We start from the raw sequence: 22,658 nt of genomic DNA, 5'->3' as shown, positions 1-22,658 counted from the left end.
CAAGTTACCTTCGCTAAGTTACTTTCGGTTACACGTTCATATCAAGTACCAAGGTAATTTTTCGACACCATTTGTTAGAAAAAACAGTGAGGAATCTGAATGTCTATCTATAACATCGACTGTTCTTAAATGTTCGATGGCAATTTTAATTTTAGGTTTCGTTTAACTATTTTCATTTGTCGTTCGTTTTGGAAAGATTCATTAATATTGATTAATACTCGTAGTTGCGTACGTTATGTTAAAGACTACACGATAAAACCCGGCCATGCATGATCTGGTATATACATATTTTTACCGAATGGAATGGATGGATGGATAGTTTTTTTTTCAAGCAGTTATTTTAATAATCTGTATATATAGTTCTATATAATAAAAATTCAATCATATTACAATGTATGGGCGTGTGTGAGTTTTCGCCGAATATATTCCAACATATGTTTAATTTTTTGTCCAGGGTTTTTTGATAATCTTCACTCGCTTCTTGCTACAAAGCCACAATTGTGTTAATTTTTTTGCAAGCTGTTTTATGCACATTAGGATGTCATCTTACCAAAAAAATGATTTTTTGAAACTCTTTTCTACTTGAGGAAGACTTTCTACTCCAAGCACTGAAAGTCGGTTTTGTATGGGAGGCAGTTTTTTGTCAAAAAGTTGAATTCACCATAATTAAAACACATCAGAACTATCTCAATCTGAATACATTTAGAAAAATGTTAGTTATTGTGAAAAGATAATTTAATAAGGTATATGTTGGCTTATCTTTATCTAATAAAAAATAAAAAAATGTTTTTAACAGGATAATTTGGTAAACACTGTCAGAAGACAGAAGACAGTGGACAACCTAATGTTATTTTGTGTTTGCAATTTAATTATGTAGTTTGATAACCACAAATTATTAAAAAAGGTGCTGCTTGAAAATTCACATTCATTTGAAAGATTTACCATATCATGCGTGGCCGGGTTTTATCGTGTACATTCTTTATTGGTAATTTTGAGTGGTGTTACATTAATATTATAAATAAGAAAGTGACGAAGGAGCTTGCAAAAATAACCTTATGGTGTTGTTAGTATTAATATCGACCAATCATTTCAGAGCTTGTACTTGTTCTGTTTCAACAAATTCTATTCAAAAGATCAAATGTATTTAGTTATATTATATTCATAGAATTGTATCGTTAGTTTTTCTTGCGCAAATTTAATTATTATATCACACTCTAAGTATCTAATCTTTATTGAAATGGTCTAATTTACTTAATTAATAAAATTATGAAATAAAGACGAAGTTCTGTCATCCTCGTATTTTTTATTCAGATTCTGCTCTGCCTGTTCCATTAATAGTACAGTCAGCTACAGAGAAAAGGTATCCCCCTCCCCCCTGCATAGATTTGTATGTAAAGGTGCTAAGAATTCAACATTCAAATTATCATGTTAGTATCTGTTATATAAAAACTACACCCAGAATCAATCAAATATGCATCTTTTTGTTTGTACCTATACATACTTAGCCTTTAATTTGTAACATAGTTTCTTGAGGTTGGGGGTTGACAAATTAATCAACATTAGTTTTGTGAAATAAAACTATGAAAACGGATTATATCGCGTATATTGAATTTATAATACATCCCGACGTTTCGAACCCTTTACAACGTTCGTGGTCAACGGGTGACGCACCCGGGCCGGGCCGGGCCGGGCGGGGCCGGGTCGGGGGTCGTTTTATGTTCATAGTTAATATTCTGTTCATGTTCACCACACATGACGTTATGTTAGATTCCAACTTAATGTGCACAGGATATACAGGACTAGGGTAGAAAAATAATAACAACAAGTTAATACAAGTATTTAATGTACCATACGATTGCCGTATAAATATTTCAAAATGTAAAACAGTGATAAAATTCATAGTAACCAATATAACTGTCGTCAACGCAACTAAGCGAAATAATCGTTATCAATTACTCAATAGTAACATAATTCAATTTTTTCAATGAATTTATAGAGACTACTCAACCTGTGGGAAAACTTGGAAACTATTATAATTCTAGTTTTACATTAATAAGCAGGTACTGCATTTAATTCGCTTGGTGCGTTTAGAAACGAAAGATTTGAAAGTATTTTTCAACTGTAGCATTTTTTTCGTTTTGTATTAAAAGGGTGCATAACAGAAACTGTACAAATGGGGATGCTATAACAATATCAAAATTTGGCCCCAATATTTCAAAGGGATCCACAAAAACTGGAATATTTAAAATTTGTAAATACATCTTTATCCAAGCAATAAACGATCGCAAATCCTGTAATATAATACAAGAGGACCTACTTATGAATGCAGTCTTTGTACGGATTGTATATTCTCAGAAATAATGTCAAAAGCCCATCAAATGCTTCATTGGAATGCAAATTTACAAAATGGAATATAGATAAAACTTTATCTAAGTAATAGATAAATTACTCAATATCTACAAAAGGAAAGAATATGTATCCTCCGTAAATACCTTGAGCATTATCCTACATTATTGATAAACACGCTACACGTAGGTATGTATGTAAATAGCACATTAATAATTGATTAACAAATTATATTACCGCACATTACCACTTTACAACAAATTTGGCAACTGGATGAACACTTATACACATTGTTCTACCACAAACAGATGAATGCGACTCTGTTTGAGTCTCGCTCTTTCATCAAGTATACACATATCTGTAGCTTAAAGATATAAAATGTAATAAATAAACATTATAATTCATAACAAAAAATACTGGATAGCCAATCTCCGTGGTAGGATGAATCAATAAATATTTAGACTGTAAATTTTCACTACGAAACTACAACTATCGAACACTCGCACATTACATTAATTAGAATAAAATGTATATACAATTACATCTAAGATAACCTAACTATTCGTCACAAAACATACCGACATATTATTAGCATGAATTTATGAAAACCTATATGTATGTATGGCATCTAAAACAAAATATATAATTGCATATTACACCCGGAGCTAGGTCAACGCCAATCTAGTAAATATACATCGATTTCTTGTCCATGGTTATCTACCCTTACCCTTACTCTTGTTAACGTACCTACATACTATATGTTCTAATAATTAAGATAATTATTTAAGGGGCACATTGAATACCAGTCCGCCGGACGATATCGGCCTGTCAGTTGTTCGGACCTGTCAAATTTTTGTTTTAACTGACAGGCTGATATCGTCCGGCAGACTGATAATCAGTGGGCCCCTTTACCACAGGACAGCGAGTACAAGGAAGTTAAACAAGTTTCAAACTGTCAAATCTTCTTTGACTTTAAGGGGCCCACTGATTATCAGTCCGCCTGACGATATCAGCCTGTCACTTAGAACAAAAATTGACAGTTCCGAACAACTGACAGGCCGATATCCTCCGGCGGACTGGTAATCAGTGGGCCCCTTTACAGTTACATTGCATTCCTTTCCGCTTCGTTCAGTTGCAATTTGACTGTGGTCCTTAATACGATTAAACTACGCACCTTAAATAGTTATGGGGTAATATTGTGTAAATAATATCCAAAGAAATGATCTAATTCCAATAATCAGTCGAATCAATTTTGTCTAAGACGGAATAACTCACAATAAAGGTAGATTTTCACAATAGAACAACGCACAACCGCCGAACAAGTGGTGTCACCAACCGAGATAGAATTTGTAAACCTAAAGTTAACAAATTGAGCTAAACGATATAATTTCATCAGGTTTAATTTTCGAAGTATAACGGTAATCTCAAAATCGAAAACCTTCTAAAGATATTGCTTAACGTAAGTTTGTTCCATTTTGAAGTTACACAGAGGGCTTCCAAAGATCTTGACGGATTGTGATATTATGGAATCACTTTACGAGCGGAGTTTTCCTCGCTCGAATTAATCTAACTTACACAATTTACCTCCGCTGTCCTTACTGCTTACCCTTTACGCTTTTAGTTACCACTATTACAGAGGACAGTGTTACCTCTTAAGCATAACACCAAACTTACAAACTTTAAAAAATTGCAATTACAAAACTTTGTTTGGAGACAAATTGGAGTTTGCATGTGACATTGAAACATCGATGTATAAAAAAACGTTGCTCAGAACTACATGAACATCATAATCGTACTCATAGCTTTTGAGATCTTATAATAAGTATTATTGCTAATGCATTCTGAGTGTGTTCCCGAATTTTCACTAACTCAATTCAGACATTAGCGCAAATTAGATAGTGAACATCAAAATCGCAAAAGCTATGAGATACTAAAATAAATATAAAGACAGGAACCTAAGTAATAAAATACCGGTATTCCCCATATCAAGTTGTGTTCCATATCATTGTTGTAGGTAGCTCTTTAGCGAGATCTCAGTCACATTTTACTTCTTACAACGCCATTTGTTCTTCTCAGTGAGCTTACTGATGGTGTAATAACATACATTTCAAAGCATTGAATAGACCTCGCTAATATTAACACAACTTTTTTTTATAGAAAAATACTAGCCTTTATTATTCACATGTCTCCAATTAATACGCGAAATGAAACCGGCTACAAACTCACGTTTGTCGCCAAACGTCTGGATGGCGTGTATTGTAGTGCGCGAGCGCTTAGCTCGGATGGTGCGCCGCGACCTTGCGCAGGCGGTAGCCGCCGGTGCCGCGCACGGTGTACAGCACCACGATGGCCACTGCCACGATGGAGATGCCGATGGCGTTCATCACGATCGACTCTTCGGACATCGTCGCGTAAACCGTGGCCCTGAGGATGCACCACGTGCCCCGAGGTTAGTAAAGAACTGTACATTAAGTATAAGACCTGCGAAATCGAAATAAATTGTGGGGACATAATGAGTGCTTTACTAGAAAGCGGTTTAGACGCAAACAATTCAAGAAAGAAAATCTCATTACATCGCCATTAGATATTTTTTCCGATTTGGCATACGACTATACTATAGATAAGTTGTCTGTGGTTAGTATCATTGGAATATTAACAGCCAGTCACTGTCCAATAATCCTCATCATTATTTTACCAACCAAGTAAAAATATTGTGATTTAATTCTAGAAAAAGTCCCTGCAACATAGATTGCGCGAACATTCCTATATATATGCTAGTGAAATCTTAATGCTGATAACTCTCAATATTGTAACAAATGTAAATACAACAAACTTTATGTCAGTGACTGGCCATTTATTATATAATTTGAATAATTTGAGGTCCTTAGTTTAACTAATCCCAAACTAGAAAATTCTATGTAGGTGAAATTTAAACTTTTTTTCCAATAATTACCAAGGTATCATTTCAAAACGGATTTAAACTGTACATAAAATACATAATGTTATTTTTAGTGTTAAAAAATTAGTGCAATGTTTCTAAGATATTTCTGCCAACAAACACAGAATAAGCTAGTGAGACATGCATATATATATATATATATTATATGAGGATCTACAGGCAAACATTTAATATTAAATAAAACATGATCATATATAGTATGTTTAATCATATAATTTGTAGATTTATTTGTAAACAATGTCTAAATTATGTTTTAATAGTTAAACCTAAAAAATACAGTACTTTGGTCTGATACAGACCAAAATAATTGTTGTTAAATCTAGATATTTTACAATAGAGCCTCCTTAATAATACGTATAAGTTTTCTAAATATGTATAAAAGTATAATTCTCATATAATAATATACTGAAATCTGGCATGAGATTCTGGTCTGTAACTTTACACATATAGGTAAGCATATATCAGTCGTAAGAATATAAAATAGGTACCAAACTAATGGACGATCTTATGGACAAAATGCAAATGTTACTATATAAAAATATATAAATTCCTGGACTTTTCCACACAAAACACTTCAAAATGCGTTTTTATGATGAACCTAGTTAATTACGTTGACCACAGGCTCGTTCTGGTATTTATATATTTAGATTTTATCTTCAGTGGCATGGAACAGTAATAAAAAACTGTATGGTCAACAATCTTATTTTAGTATGAACTATGAAATTGACGTTCGAATTTTTATTGATTCTTTAGAGTTTAACGCTTTTTTGAATAGCAAAAACACATAATCTGTTGATGAATCAGTCTAATTAGAACAATATGCCCATGCGACGATATTTTTGTGAATCGATTAAAGTTAAATAGCTACATTTATTTAACTAGCTAAATTATAAAAGAAATATTAAAATTAATTTTTAACAAGCAGAAACGTCTGCGATCGATGCTATTAAGCTTAGAATAAATTTAAAAGTGGAAAAAATACTGCCTTGGGTGAGACTTGAACTCACGGCCTCTGGATATCCAGAGGCCGTGAGTTCAAGTCTCACCCGAGGCAGTAATTTTTCCACAAAAAAAAATAAAATTAAAATGTATTTTAATGCGACATCTTCAATTTTCAATATCATTCGCTAAAAGAAACGTGTTTAAAAAATGAAAACTAAAAATCCTACTCTGGACGTACGACATTCAAGTTAATTATAATTTACAATTTGTAGCCCTATAACGTAGGCACAGAAATACTAAAACGGAATTTCGTATTACCATGTTAAATTACTAAATCTACAAATCAACGGAGGCTCTTATGACCCCGTCTCGCGTCTCCGGCGCCCTGAACTTGTCCCTCGAAGCGATATACATGACGGTGGCCAGGATGGCGATGAGCGCTGCTCCGATGGCGTTCATGATGATCCCCTCGTCTGGCATGCTGCTGTACCGTTCCGCGCTGCAATACGCACACATAGGCTACACACAAGCGGTGAACATGCGGGACTACGTGCAACATTCACAAATGAAGATGCTAAGAATATTAAGGCCTAGATTGACGGGGCCGATTTGTCAATAGAGAAGTCGAGAGTTGTGTTTTGTTTGACTTCCAAGTATGGATTTACATCGAGTGAAGGATTTGGCAGCTTGGATGTTACAGCTTAGTTTTACTAGCTACTTGCTTACGTGCTGAGACTCACCTTCTAGGCTTTAATATTCTAAGTGAAGACGTGTGAACGATCGCGACGCTTTAAGGAGTTGAAAAAAGTGATTTTGTTGGTTTAAACTTTAAAGTGCTACACAAAATCTCGCACGCGTAATATGTAGCTTAACAGCAGTAAGCATCGTGATCGTTAAATTGCAACAGATAATTATAAAAGCAAAAGTTATGTCATTACAAAAAAAATTGTAATAACAAAACACAACAAGGAATCAGATGGCATTTGATATAGTGATCTTAACAGCTTTTGTTTTATTCGTTAAGGTAGGTACTTAGTTAGGTATAATATTCTAGCTGTTCAAGTCAACATACACACACGTGTCACATACGTGTCTTGCAACTCGCTGTTGAGATCACGAAAATATCTGCTAAAAAAAGTGCTTTTTAATAATAAAACTTCCGTGAGACACAGACATATTAAATATATTAATAAAGGGTCACTCACTTTTCGGCTTAAAATACGTAAGTGACCCTCTCTCTCTCTCTCTTATTAGTTACGACGACGAGACGTTATTAATATATTTAATAAAAAAGTGCTCTGCATATTATGAGGTTGTGGATATCGCATCATGTACTTAATGGAAACAACATTTCATATTGTGCAATTCAGTTACGTTTTCAGTCAACGAAATGGTATTATTGCAGTGATGTAAGCCTTCTGGGTAGATTTTTGGCTTAAGAAAGGAAAAGGAATAGAATAAAGATTTGGAAATGCTAAATAAAGGCACTGAGGTGGTGATCACATTAGAGTGGTAGTTAACTTACGGTGATTCAGTTAGCGTCTAAGTACTTTTTAGTATAAATTCTTCACACTACAGCAAATACGTAGCTCGCTGTGAGCCTAGAATGCCTACATAGGTAATAACCGCAAACTATCAGCCTAATGTGAACGCAACTTGAAATCTAAAGATCTTTCTAACATATAATCTAAATAAAAAATCAACGTACGTAATGGTGAAGAGGGCTTTCTCAGTGAGTCCGGTGAGGCAAGCGCAGACGCCGAGCACGAAGGTAAGGATGCCGAAGGCGGCATGCACGGGCACGAGCGAGGCGCGGAAGCCGGCGGTGCCCTTGTTGCAGATCAGGAGGAGCAGGAAACTGAAGAAGCCCACGGCATACTGGAATTTGATGTAGGTACAAATTATTATATCTATAAAGAATATTACGTCATTGGAATATCAAAATCAATCTTTGACAACGCTGCCAGTGTCATGGGGACGTTTGAGCCGGCTACGGTCCGGGGTGGCACCATAGCCTAGTTTAATTTAGGGGTTAAGATTGACAAAGCCTGTTGCGGATTACATCATTTGTAAGTGTAGATGACGAAGTCTGCGTTGCTGATCACGAACCATGCATAGATTTTCTATTACTATTTTATATTGTTTACCTGAATCTTTGTCTCATTTGGCATATTTCATTAAAGTGACATCTAATAATCTCTTTTGGTGCTACGTTTAGAGACCCTCCAAAATTTTCTGTTTTGTTTCACATACCGTATAAAATATACTACAAATAGGTATACCTACCATGGTATACCTATTTTTAGGGTTCCGTACCCAAAGAGTAAAACCGGGACCCTATTACTAAGACTCCGCTGTCCGTCTGTCCGTCTGTCTGTCACCAGGGTGTATCATGTACCGTGATAGCTACAGTTGAAATTTTCACAGATGATGTATTTCTGTTGCCGCTATAACAACAAATACTAAAAAAGTACGGAACCCTCGGTTCGCGAGTCCGACTCGCACTTGGCCGGTTTTTTATTTTGTTGCTAATATAAATTGGTTCCGTATAATATCTATATATTCGTAATAATAGGTATACTTCTTAACTAACTCTATGCACTGCTTCATACTCAAATAGAGTTATCGTGATCTCTAATTACGTGTAAAAAGGAACGTACGCAAGCAGATACTTAGATCAAATCGATAGCACATACAATGAAACATGAAGAAGAAATACAGAATACTCGAACATAAAAATCCTTAATGAATGAATAGGTACCGACGTTACTGCTAACCTGTGCTAGCAGATATCATAGAGCAGAGACACATATAGACAACTGCTTAGAAATAATGGCGATTCTTTCTGTTTTTGTTTTATTACCACCTTCCAAAGCAAAAGAAGCAAATAACATGTGAATTGCGAATTAAGGTTTGTCTCCAGGCTGCTTAAATAATTGAAGAGATAATAAACTTTTATCACGCGATGTTATACAAATTCACAGATATATTTAAACACGGCCACAGTGTAATGACCTATTTCGACGCCGGCGATATAATTACCAGCCTCAATTGGCTGCGCTCGTGACAAGAGAAACTGAACTAAACTAAACTACTAAACCACTCGCACGAATGAGACATGTATAGAAGTGCTTAACTACACGTAACTACATATAAGTTGCGTCCTGAACAGCGCGGTAAGCCCGCTTAACGGCTTAAAGCATCGAGCAAAGATGCACGTTTCCATCCATACAGTTTTCTTTTCACAACACGTTAAACGACAGAGGAACCTACAGTTTAAAGATTAGGAATGTTTTTGCAACGATCGTTGCATCCGAGGGCAAGTAGGAAGATGATGTTAAGCACTCTTCGGCTCGGGAAAGTTGTTAATAGCTAAATTATGTCTGCATGACTGTGCGTCACATTCAAGTGTGTGAGGGGTTTACTACTCGTAACTTTGGTATAGGAATTTGTTTTTTAGTTTTTATTTTTATAACGTTTTCAGCAAACAAGCATACGGCCAGCGTAATGGACTAGGGACATCGTAGTCTATGGCCACCTCCGATGCTTAGATATGTTATATGTGGTACCTTGCGCGGTTTGGACTTAATTTTAACCGCGGCTAAATCGCTTAAAAGATAGCCTCCGGGCTAATGTCCCGACATTACCTGTATTCCAAACAGTCCCATAGCAGTGAGGCCGATCCAGCTATGCAGCGAGTAGAAGTTGTTGATGCCCTTCTTGTTGTGGTAGTCCAGCACGGCGAGGAAGCCGATGACGATGCAGGGGAACGCTAGCGCATGGAAGATCGCGTGCAGCAGCTTCACGTAGATGCGGCGGAAGCATCGGCAGATGCGATACAGCAGGACGGCTGAAAACAACAACGGTTGAATTAAATAAGGTCACATAAATCTCAATGTGGAAAAGACTAAGAGAGTAAAGGTCTATGTTATATGTAGCAGATTATTATCAACATCTATGTAACGCCCGACTTCTGCCGCTTCTGCGCACACAACTACTCTCATTGAACAATTAAGATGATAGCAGATCAAGGGGTACTTATTATATTCGTTAAGCTGGCCAGAGGTTCTACGAATAGGTACATGAAGCAGCTTGGGGCAAAGTGATATAAAATAATTCGACGTGCTCTGCACTATATAAATGCTCAGTCGAGTATTTATTATATGCGCCAGTACCTTACCAGCAGTGGATAGAAGAGATATCCCCCTATACGAACTACAATCAGCTATATCTCCTTTACCTTTATAGAGTTTGCATAAAGAGGCATCCCTCCAATCTTGCGACACAGTCTCTGTCTCCCATACCTCTAGTATTAGGGCAAAAAGGCTATTCAAAATATTAGGACCGCTGTACTTGTACACTTCTGAAGGTAAGCCATCCGCGCCCGGTGTCTTTGCGTTCTTAAGTTTTCTTATGGCTGTCAAAAACTCTGTGAACGTTGGAGGGACTGCAAGATTCTCCTTCAGCGGCAAGTTTATGAGAGCATTACGGAGGTATAACGTCGAGCCAATATGTCCGGTATGGAGGCCATTCTAATAAAAAGCCAACTAAGATGGAGTGGCCACGTCTGTCGCATGGATGACTGTAGACTCCCTAAATCCGTTTTCTATTCGGAACTCAAGGATGGGAAACGTAGCCACGGGGGGCAGTTTCTGCGGTATAAAGACGTTCTCAAGCGCCATCTCAAAGCTTGCGACATCCCATCTGAACGTTGGGAGGAGCTTGCGGTTAAGAGACCGGAATGGCGCAATAAGGTAAGAGAAGGTGTAGCTACTTTCGAAGAAGCTCGACTTGAACACCTGGACCAAAAGCGCCTTCAACGGAAGTCTCGACCTAAGCCGTCCTACACATATACTTATAATGAACAAGGGAAGCTTTATTGTACACAGTGCGACCGGATATTTAAAACAAAGTTCGGTTTTGCGAGCCATATACGTGCTCATCAGAGGAGTTTGTAAAGGTCGCCGTTGTCGGACACGACATGGACGACTATATATATAAATGCTAAAAGTACGAAGAACATAATGGGTGTGAAATCCTTCGAAAATATGCATTCGTATGTGTAGCATTGAATAAAAAGATTTTTAGACCCTAGTCATTAGTAGGGAAAGGACCCGATTTTATTCCCAATCTCAATTGATACGATCACAAATATTCACTTCACTTTCTAGTGAATATATAGTACTTTCTAGTAGTAGTAGCAGCTACTGTTGCGACATACCTAAATTATTTATGCTTACTCGCCACCCACTACGTTTCTACAAAATGATTATGTTGATATGTCGGCATGTCGGTAACTTTGAACCTCTGAACATGAGATTACCATATACATCTTATATCATAACCACAACATTACCGTAATGTAGTGCCGTTGGGTATAAACGTAGATTGGTACTATTACAGCACCTGCCACCGCCAATAGATTTGCATAAGGTCTCTTATTATATAATATAAAACAATAACTAATGAAGCGACCACTGATGCATGAGTTGCGTAAACAAAAACTTAATTAAGCTTATTTATCTCCGAAGAATGCCAAGAAATTTCAACTTACAAAGGTCATAATCATAATGATTGACTAATTTTTATTTAATACAGCTTCAAAGTCAGCTTCGTCAAAACTTGACTTAATCAATCATTGTCGGCTTCATACATTACAGTCGTGAAGTTTGGTGGCAGCTTATGGCCAAACTTACTGTTCATAAGCCACCGACTGACAATGTGATTATACTTGGATAACCTTCGTGTTCGCGCTGTAGTGAAATGAAATACATTATAAATTAGCACAGCCTCCTAGGCACGATTTATTGTTAAACTGTATTTAATAAGAAACTGCAACCCGTGTCCTATGTCCTCTTGCACACCTCAAACATATACGCGAAAGTTTTTTAATATAGACGGTTCACATACCTATAGCTAAAAGTGCTGATGACAATGAATAGCAAATACTTACAGAACCCGCTGAAGGTAACGAACCCAGCAACCATAAGCGTGGGATGCAGGTTGAACTGCTTCTCCGGGATGTCGTCTACCCAGGCGTAGCCCTCGCGGTAGAACAGCGTCCAGAAGATGGTCAGCGCCGAGACGCCGATGAGCAGGACGGTGGCCAGCGTGATGACGAGTGCGTACTCGCACCATTCGCACGCGCCCCGCTCATTGTCCTCGGAGTCGTACGAACGGCTCCGTTGGCTGAGGAAAGAAAAGGAATTATTAGCATGAGTACAAGTTAACTATATGTAGTTTGGCAGGAGTCACTTGTTACTGGAACATAGTCTGTTTTTTAGGGTTCCGTACCCAAAGGGTAAAAAAGGGTCTGTCTGTCCGTCTGTCACCAGGCTGTATCTCATGAACCGTGATAGCTAGACAGTTGAAATTTTCACAGATGGTGTATTTCTGTTGCCGCTATAACAACAAATACATACTAAATACAGAATAAAATAAATATTTAAGTGGGGCTCCCATACAACAAACGTGATTTTTTGCCGTTTATTGCGTAATGGTACGGAACCCTTAGTGCGCGAGTCCGACTCGCACTTGGCCGGTTTTTTTCCTACATAACAGCACAATCACGGTCTGTTCGAGGTACTCTGAGGGTAAATAGTTCAACAACTTACGTGGACGATGTGACGGCAACGGCTAAAAGTTTGCAATAGATTTTTTCTTACACTAGTATTAATCACCTCAAAATAAGGGATACGTCAGGTAAGTGTAGGACAAAATTGGTTTGGCAGACTGTACCTACATAATAAGTATTATTAATTGTAGACTCGATATTTCATAATTTTCTGAAACACTTTTTGTAAGAAATATGGCTGGCTAAATTGTGAAAATTAATTCCTGAGAAAGTCACAGTATTGGATAGGTAAGGCGCGTAAAATTATATGTGGAAAGCAGACGTGATGCATATAATGGTAATAACGTTAGACAACACTGACTAAGCATAAAAGGAGGTTTGCCGAGGGTGGGTTAATATTATACATACTTATGCAAGCTTACCTGAAACTACGCAAGTAAAGGGACGAAATATAAGAAAATATTGCTAATTTGCCTACCTACAAGTTGGTCATCGGTGTAGAAAAGCATATTACTTACTACATACATTTTATTTCATTGAGTAACAATTTACCAATTATCAAACACAGTTTTCTTATTACTGTCACGGTCACGCAAAAATGTATTGTAATAACGAAACAATCCCTTAGGGAGCCCCATAATTCGCAGTCCGACAAAAGATGAAATTTAATTTAAAAGTTGTTTTAAACTTAGCAAATACTTCCTTTCAAAGGCCTGGGATGCTTTTGTTCTAACGGACAACTAGCAAACTGAATATAATGAAACTTGTTTGATTGAATTAGATCGATCCATTTGTAAAGCAACGTCGGATATTTAAACGAAGGCAATGGGAACATGCTACGTTGTTTCACTGAGAGCGCTAGATGTATCCGAGCGCTGGGAAGCGACGCAGGAAACCACATCGCTGGGAGATGTCGAGGGATAAGTTTCGCAACTCGTATGCGACATAGCTATGTTTGTTCAAATTTAAACTTTAACTTTATGCAGAATGGTTGCTTTTCATTTATACATTATATAGTTATATGAGCTTACGGAAGTTTATTCTCGGTATAAATAAATGCGTTAGTAACGTAAAACGTAGGTAGGTAGGTGGCCGACCGCATGAGGGTGTCAGGTGGCTTGAGATCACTGATAGTGATATAACGCCGGATGTTCGAGTGAAGTCACTTATTGGAACGACAACCTGTACTTAGAGACCGAAACATGTTTTTCTATGTAACCACAAACTTAATGAAATTGCAAAAGGGTTAAATGTAAACTAACATTACTTATTATCGATAGAACTTTCTGAAGTAATTATTTACACCGTGTCCAATAAGTCCAAATACTTACAGTACAAATATTAAATAAAATAAATGTACGAATAGTTACTACAATTAAGGCACACTTATATAATATATTTACAGCAACTGTTTCGGAATAACTACACCTTCAACTTTTTTTACCAGCCTCAAACGCTTCTCGAATTAATCACACGCACCACGCACCATTTCCATTGGCATTTCGTCCCAAATACGCTCGATAACCTATTTGAAATGATCCAGGTTTATAATTTTATAATCATGTAGTTTCGAAAGCATGTACGATCATATAGAATAATCTAATACGTTCAAGTCTGGAGAACTGAGTGGCCGTTCATGTTTCGGCAAAAAATCTGTCAAATAAATTAGCCTGATACCACGCTTGAACAGCATTTGCCGTGTGTGAAGGAGCTCCGTCTTGTGGAAACAAATTATATTCATTCCCAAACATACATTTTAAATTTGGGGTTTCGGTTTTATAATAAAGTGCGTTAATTTTAACGCCTTTATCTACAAATACTAAAGATAGTTTACCCTCATACATACTGCACCCCACACCATGACCGATGGTGAGCTCTGGAACCTAGGAACATTTTTCTGGCTGTCCGAAATGTCTTCTATCCGTGGTGCCCACAATTGATCATTTTGGGCATTATGAGACTGTTCTAACACAAACAGTTTCTCGTCAGAAAAAACAAACTCGTCACCTGCGTGCCAAGAACGTATTATGATAGATCCTTGCGCTCTCTTTTTCTTGGTCGCTTCTGAAATGCCATGTACTTTGCGTTTTTTTATAAGCATGGCATCCAAGATCCACCCTCAAAATATTGTGCACCGATATTGAAATAAGAATTTGATGGCCTGTAATCCGTATGTCTTTAGAGCAAAGGTAAAAAATGTGTATTCGGACTTATTGGACACGGTGTATTTAAAAATACAGAGGTAGGTTCTATTGTTTTGTCTTACATCTCAGATTCGCGTTGATTGGACGGAGTCGCGAATTCCTGCTTGTCTTTCGAGTAAGATCGACTCAGCGACTAACTTTCTTGTAAACATCACCTTAGAGGAATTGTTTATTTCGCTCAAAGCTACGCCGCCGGCCTAATTTCGCAGTCTCGTATATTTCTTACGGCTCATTGGTCGCGATATTTTTTTCACGTATCCTTCTACATATTCATTGTTACCGACGTTGAACAGCACGTTGCCTGAATACGAATTAGGTGAACTAGTAAGCGATTTGTTAAGTATCCTGCCTTCTCTGAACCAAGAAGAAATAAAATAGGAAAAGTGAAGTAAATATTACATGATAGAAGCTCAAACCGAATAGAGTGAAGCGATATGAAGCCGATCTAAATTGTGTCTCGGAATTTGCGTGTCGAATGTATCGCATCACGTCAATGGATTTCATGATTGTATTGTCCGTGAACTATTTGGCGAAACCACCGTTGCAGAGCAAGTTAAAATTGTATTCATTTGGGAAAACTGATCAGTGGTATGTTAATTAATCCCAAGAAATAAAACCTTAGCGAATACTTCAGGTTATTGGAATCATTAAAAGTTCGTCCCATTATCTGAATAGTTTACAAGCACTGTCTGGCGCTCCAGAAAAGGAAAAATAAAGGTAAAGAGCGGAGCACCCATTCGGGACGAGTCGCGGTTCGCTAAGTACGCTCGGCTGGGGTTCTGATAATAATAATGTAAAAAAAGAAAAGGGAATTACTAGAACGCTCACAAAAGAATATTTTATGTTTACGATACATAACTATCATATTATAAAGGTACGAATGCCGTGGGGCTAAGTAAAATTTGAGGCCTTTCTTCATTTCATTATTAAATCTATCATATGTACCTTACCTATTTATGCTAAATAAAAATAAGGGACTAATATAAAATAATATAATATAGGGAGTAATGTATAATCCTATTGAAAACAATATGTAGTCCGTCAAATCAGACCCACGATAAAAATAAAACATTTTGTAATCAACATGCTCAAAAAAGGGGAGAACTTTCCAAGAAAACAAATAATATTACCTAGTTTTTGGTTATTTTTATTGTGTAATTTTTCTTTTTAGGTAGGGGCAACAGATATTCGGTATTCGGCCAATAGTAGGCAAGCGTTGCCGAATATTCGTAGCATCTCTAGTGAATATGCACTTTGCTACTATGCTACATGCCGTAGACTGAGCAGGAACAGAATATTACCTTATTTACCTAGCTATACTGATGCAATATGAAGAATTATCAACGTCTGCGCTGCAGCTCAGGAAGTTATGCATAGAACGTCATCCGCTGTACAATACGGACAATATAGACTCATATTTCGTTCCGCACATTAGGAATGGATATATGCATTAGTTGAAACTAATAATGTTAAATTTTACGAGTAGACATCAAAATAGTAAGAATGTGATTTTTGATGTCTACTCGTAAAATTTAACATTATTAGTTTCAACTATGCTAAATGCTGCCTCTGGTATGTCGGAAATAATATATGTCGTCAGCCAATTTGCCAATCGGATACCAAGTGACCGCCGCTCGTGATAGGTCAATCGTGAAAGTGGGTGGAACGCGGCAGCCACCTTGCACCAAGTATTTGTGTTAGAGAAATGCCTTTGTATTCAAATAAGCCATAAAGCTATGCAACATGATGAGCAATGTCGTGGTCAGTGGTCACTTGGTCAGACATACTTTCGAATCAATTTGTCATTTCTAAATTTAATACGGATCATCAATCTAATATAATAAGTATAACTAGGTACTGCATAAGGTTGAAGGTAGTAATAATTGTTTTTAAGACTCAAAGAAGCAAGAGGTAAATGAAGCCAATACCATAGATTTGAGGGATATAACGATCATTACGAAGAAGAGATTATTTGGTTTCAAAAAAAATATTAATTAATTTAAGTAAAATCTGATGCACAATACGCAGAAAAGCGCAGCTCCTGTTAATATTTGCACAGTCTATAAAACAATACAGTCATTCGACTGCTAGTCTACGACTAGCGACGTCTAGACAGGGCCATCTTGCGGGGTGCGAGGGGCGAGGGCGCACCCGAGCTGCATACATTAGCCATTGTTAGAAGCTCGGTACACGTCAAAGTCGTCGGTCCACTGTATACTTTTTACACTGTGATATTTGTTTGCATATGCTGTGCTGAACACCGGCCCTACACTTGAGCAGATGTCTGCAAAAATGTTTCATTTCTTATGAATATTATAGTATTGTAGATCATGTATTTACCTAGACATAATTATAAAAAACAATATGTTTTTTTTTTATTACAAACTTTTTTCATGCTAACAATTATGCAAATCAATAGACATATTTGTGAGCGGAATTTTGAAAACCAAGTTTTGCTCGTTGGTGTTCACTTATGTATTTCTCCATCATACTCATTTATAAACACTCGACTTTGATTTAAATAAGGCTCGAGCCGACATTTGTCTTCATTAAATGACGTTTGCGTTATTTTGCTATCTCACACCTCAAACCGTAACGAGAAACGAACGAGTGTGATCAATGATCATCGACATGAGTACCTATACACTTGTAGATGTACTTACTATTTAATCTCTCATTTCACATGTTTCGTTTTTATGCCGTAGTTAAGATAAGTGTCGATTTTACGCAATAAGTTAGGCTAATGTGTGTACACTGCGTACCGTGTGCCTAGTATTATGAAATGGTAATATAATTATATATTCAACATGAAATAGCTATATTGTAAAACACACAACCATCAGCAATAAAAACCTATTTGTCAAATTAAATTATCTATATGCTTTTAACAGAACGCGTCTGATTCGTGGTAAAGTGTTGAGAAGTGTAAAGATAGATACCGTTATTATACCTTATACCTAAGTATATCAGTACTAAGAAGTAATTGTTTTACTGCATGCACTAGTTCCAAAAACCACTTTACAGATTCTTCCGTATTCTAGAAATACATCTTATTTTCAGTCGTGGAAGTGCCCATAGTAAAACATTTTACCATGGGCACTTCATAAATACATATTTATGATCTGTTTCTAGTTTCGCTACTAAGTAGTAGGTACTTAGGTAGACTACTAATTGATAGACACCAATTTATTCCAGTTAGAAATTTCAATGTAATTAAAATAGTGGCCGGATTACAACGTAACTTAAAACGTATTAAGAATACTTACTTCCTCCACTTACACGGGCTAAACATGCTACACCGAGGAAACGGCCAATCATTAAAACCACATTGGCAGAGCGTTCTCAGATAAACCGATTAATCTGACTCCATTCTGACCGCGAAACAAGCTAGTCTATATTATATTACAAACACATTCATCCAGGATAGATAGAGAAGAAGAATCGTTAAATATCTATACTTACTCCTAATGGTCATTGGTTACGTCTAATGGTAATTGTAATTATGTCAAGTTAACAAAATTAATATTGTCTTCGGTTACCGCGATAGTTACTCATGAAATAAAACTATGAAAACGGATTATATCGCGTATATTGAATTTATAATACATCCCGACGTTTCGAACTCTTTACAGCGTTCGTGGTCAACGGGTGACAAAATTATACTAGCTAACCATTTCATAATATTGTGTTGTGACAATTGTTACGCTCAGATAAATTAAAATGCACTCAAACGGTCGCAACCAAAACGGATTTAGTTATTATATAACCGCCGTGGTAACAGAACCATGTCTTATTATTACGAACTCTATCCGGAAATCGAAATGGTATAAACGACCCCAAACATGATAAAACAAAAGATAATCACAACGCTGCTGTAATCCACGTTAGGCAAACCTTGAGAAATTTGTTACATGTAACTAAGTAAAAGCACACACAAACTCTCTACAGGCTGATTTTCGTAACAGGGGCTTGAGAAAAGAACGATACAACCCAGCATTAGGTACTTTCTCCAACTATTCAGACAAGATTCACACATGTTTTGAATACGGTTTTAAACGCAATTTGTGAACCACTTTAGCAATAGATAGACAGGTTTACAGATTTAATTGCACATGTTCTTTCTTTATAGCCACGCCGCGCCATCGTGTTTTCATATAAATGAACACACTGATAAAGGGATCGGAGAATGCAGCCTTTGCATTGCGCTGGAGTGGAGAAATGTAGTAGGACAAGGCGTAGGTAAAGGGAAGGGGGAGGCGCGGTCACTGACCCGTCCGACCATGGTACTGCTGGCCTACTTAGGGAGCGATGGTCGAACGATCACTTTACCATAACTGGTATTCACAACATCAAATTTTAAGTATGATTTTAACCATAATAACAGTGCAGCGGTGAGATGCTTCCACACTGGCCAGCAACTTATATGCCCAATGGGTGGCCATAAATAGTGTTGAAACTCTTTTTATTCTTATGTTTATAACTAAAACAGAAAAGAAGATCCATCTTGGACAGGGACAGCCGACGAGAAGAGGCTTTTTTCGAAGTAGATAGCAACATCCCTAGCCTCTCGGCTTTCCCTGTCTCTTAATCCTTTTCGAGCAAAGCTTTAGGATTGTGTAACGATGTTGCCAAGATTCGTTTCATTAACCACATTCGTTTGGTAACTTCTTAGAACTTGCTTCCCCTTCATCTAGAGTCCTCCGAGTGTAATTAACCCAGAACTAATAAGGACTTAACAGACGAAGTGCTTTTAACTTTGCACTTTGTTAAGGAATTAATAAGGATTACTTTGCATCGCTTTATATCAATAATGCCGCTGGCTAATTGAAACCGGAGTAAAAAGTACAACATTTGCTGTTTCAATGTATTTTAGCTGAAGTGAAAGGGCCGAGAGGAAAGGCGTAGTAACTACTTATAGGTAGGTAGTAGATTTCTGCAAGAATGCTGTTTATATCAGTTTAATTTCTTAACGCTTTGGACAAACATCTCTTAGTAAAACTAGTAACTTTGTTATCATTTAAGTAAATAGAGGCCGTTTAGTGCTAGATATGTAATGATGTAAGCTACATCGCGTTAAAGGTTGGGATCAAGTTGTCACCAGCGGTAACTACTGGGATTTTTTTCCCCACCTTTTACCACTGGTAACTACAGGGAAAAGGTATTCTTCAATTTACTAGGTATCCTCTTGTCGGTGGAGTATTTTCCATTTCTTCCTGTATGACATATCCTTGACCTCTTGATACGACACGACACCAGCTTTTTCTTTTTATTTGGTCTATGTAGCTTTGTCTTGGTCTGTCCCTGCCTCTCTTTCCTTTTATCTTGCCTTCTATGATGGTTTTAAAGAAATTGTCGTGCCATATCAAATGTCCAATCATTTTTCCTCGTCTGCTGTTACTACTGGGATTTTTTCCCGTAGTTGCCACTGGTAACAACTTGGTGGTAACTAGTGGGAATAACCCAAAAATCACATATTTAAATACAGATGTGAGCAATCTTATGTGATAAAATCATAGAAAAAGTAAACAAATCTACAAAGATAACACAATTATCCAAACTGAACTAGATGAGAATATTTATCACATTAGATTTCATGTGCGTGAATAGTTGAGTACCTACCAGCAGTACAACTTATTTCTCTTAGTAGGTATTCTATTTTAACGGCATGTGGCTAGGACACGATATGCTATTAAGGACAGGATGTGAAATAAAAGAAGGCATGCGATGTCTCTCCTTGCAATGAATAAAACCTGCTGCAAATACGAGAAAGCTGCAACAGTGAAACCTAGAAAGGTACACGATCCACTTTTAAAGTAAAAATACATTCATATAAAACTCCAATTGGTGTGAAGATATGTGCGATCTCTTTTATTGAAGCTAAGGTTAGTATTATTGCTGCTGGAACGTGTGAGGCACTATAAGGAAGCTAATAAATGCGATTTTTTTTATTGTAGCTACATATCATACAGTATGTACTATACTTTTCTCAGTACACGAGTTCCTTTGTCTCGCCAGAAACTATTGAACAAACAGAACTAAGCGCTCCCTTTAATGAGGAAATGTTCCAGAAAAACTACATGCAATTATAGTTACGAAACGACCACTGTTCTCTGCTCTGTAATTTAAATAGGCTCAGTCACATAAAATTCTATAGCAGAATCCTGACTTAGGCACAAGCTTCAGAATTCAGAATTGGACATGTATGTCCATACTCCATACGTCAAAGAGGACCATTGCCAATTGAGCTACCTAAACAATAGGTTACTACTTTGGAAAATAGCTCGTCAATTCTATCCGTACGTATCAAGTAATTACTTTCGCTCTTGAGTGTCCATTAAAATTCGTTTTATTCTGAATATAACAGACCTACTAGTGATAGTAGTAAGTAATGTGTAATACCATAGATAAAGAAATACCGAGACTGGTCAGTGACCTATATTCTCTTTGATAATACTAAGTATTACACACTTGTAGGCAATCAGGTTTCAGGCCTACAGGGATTTTCTGTGGTAGAGCGCGTCCAAGTTGATATGCCCGTAATGTAGATACAATGCAATCTACGTCATTGCGCGTTCTCGCTACTGGCAGATAACAAAAGAATGCCAATTCTGTTTAGCTTTGTTCCCGCTACTACCTCTTCAATTGGCATGGTATTTTTAAGACGTTATACAGGCTGGGCCAGTGATAAATGCATTAATATATTTTTTATAAATAATTAATTTTTATGTTTTTAAATAAAAATTATAATTAGAATTTGGGATAAAGAAATAAATTTTACGTTTTAAAAATTAAACCATCAAGATGCCGTCCGTAGCGGTTGCGGCACTCTTCCAGTCTCGCTTGTAAATTTTGAAAGACTTTCGTTAGAAGTTGCGGAGATATTGATTAGATTTCTTGACGAATATTCTCCTTTAATTCTGCTGTGGTTGTCGGATTATTGGAGTACACTTTACACTTCAAGTAACCCCACAAAAGAAGTCTGCCAAAGTTAAGTCAGGGCTCCTGGGAGGCCAAGCAATATCACCTCGCCTCGATATCAATTTTTGAGGAAACATTTCACGCAAAACTTCCAGGGTCACGTTACTTGTATGGCAGGTGGCCCCGTCTTACTGAAACCATGTGTTGTTGTTGTAACCATACGATTCGTGAAATTTCGGAGCCAGGAAATCTCTTAACACGGAAGTCTTGTTAAGTCTTTCAAAATTTACAAGCAAGACTGGAAGAGTTCCGCAACTGCTACGGACGATATCTTGATGATTTAATTTTTAAAACGTAAAATTAATTTCTTTATCCCAAATTCTAGTTATATTTTTTATTTAAAAACATATAAATTGATTATTTATTAATTTTTTTTAAATGCATTTATCACTGGCCCACCCTGTACATAGAGAATGAAGGTAACCTTTAATCTTTAGGTAATTTTTAAGTCCCATGTCCGTAAAGTTGAGTTAGCACTCATATCTTTCATTAAAATATTTGGTATTCAGGAAATGACGTCGATCCGACACAAAATGTGCAAGTGAATAAGAAACCCCAACGCCATTATCAGATAGCGCTGTCATAAATTTCGATGATCGTTTTACCGCTCATCGAGCAATAAAACTGGCACCCATAGTAGTGTGAATAATATAAG

The 22,658-nt window shown here is 36.8% G+C and overlaps 1 protein-coding gene across 4 annotated transcripts in view; it reads right to left on the bottom strand.

Annotated features, from left to right (window-relative positions):
• Positions 1-3,423: 3,423 nt before the first annotated feature.
• LOC134742403 (plasma membrane ascorbate-dependent reductase CYBRD1) overlaps positions 3,424-22,658 on the bottom strand; it is a 104,245-nt gene continuing 85,010 nt past the window's right edge. For 2 of the 4 annotated variants that reach the window (XM_063675542.1, XM_063675541.1), the window contains exons 2-5: positions 12,201-12,436; positions 9,895-10,097; positions 7,956-8,125; positions 6,550-6,746 (exon numbers count right to left, since the gene is read on the bottom strand). In XM_063675542.1, coding sequence (XP_063531612.1) covers positions 6,584-6,746; positions 7,956-8,125; positions 9,895-10,097; positions 12,201-12,436 — 772 coding nt within the window. In that variant the 3' untranslated portion in view covers positions 6,550-6,583. Of the gene's footprint in view, positions 4,771-6,471; positions 6,747-7,955; positions 8,126-9,894; positions 10,098-12,200; positions 12,437-22,658 lie in introns of those variants that run through there. The other 2 variants (XM_063675540.1, XM_063675539.1) reach the window with 2 other exon arrangements.

This window comes from Cydia strobilella, chromosome 6 (assembly GCF_947568885.1).
Source record: "Cydia strobilella chromosome 6, ilCydStro3.1, whole genome shotgun sequence".
NCBI classification, from domain to species: domain Eukaryota; kingdom Metazoa; phylum Arthropoda; class Insecta; order Lepidoptera; family Tortricidae; genus Cydia; species Cydia strobilella.
Note: the sequence above shows the minus strand (reverse complement) of the source record. Positions and strands in the feature narration are given on the sequence as shown.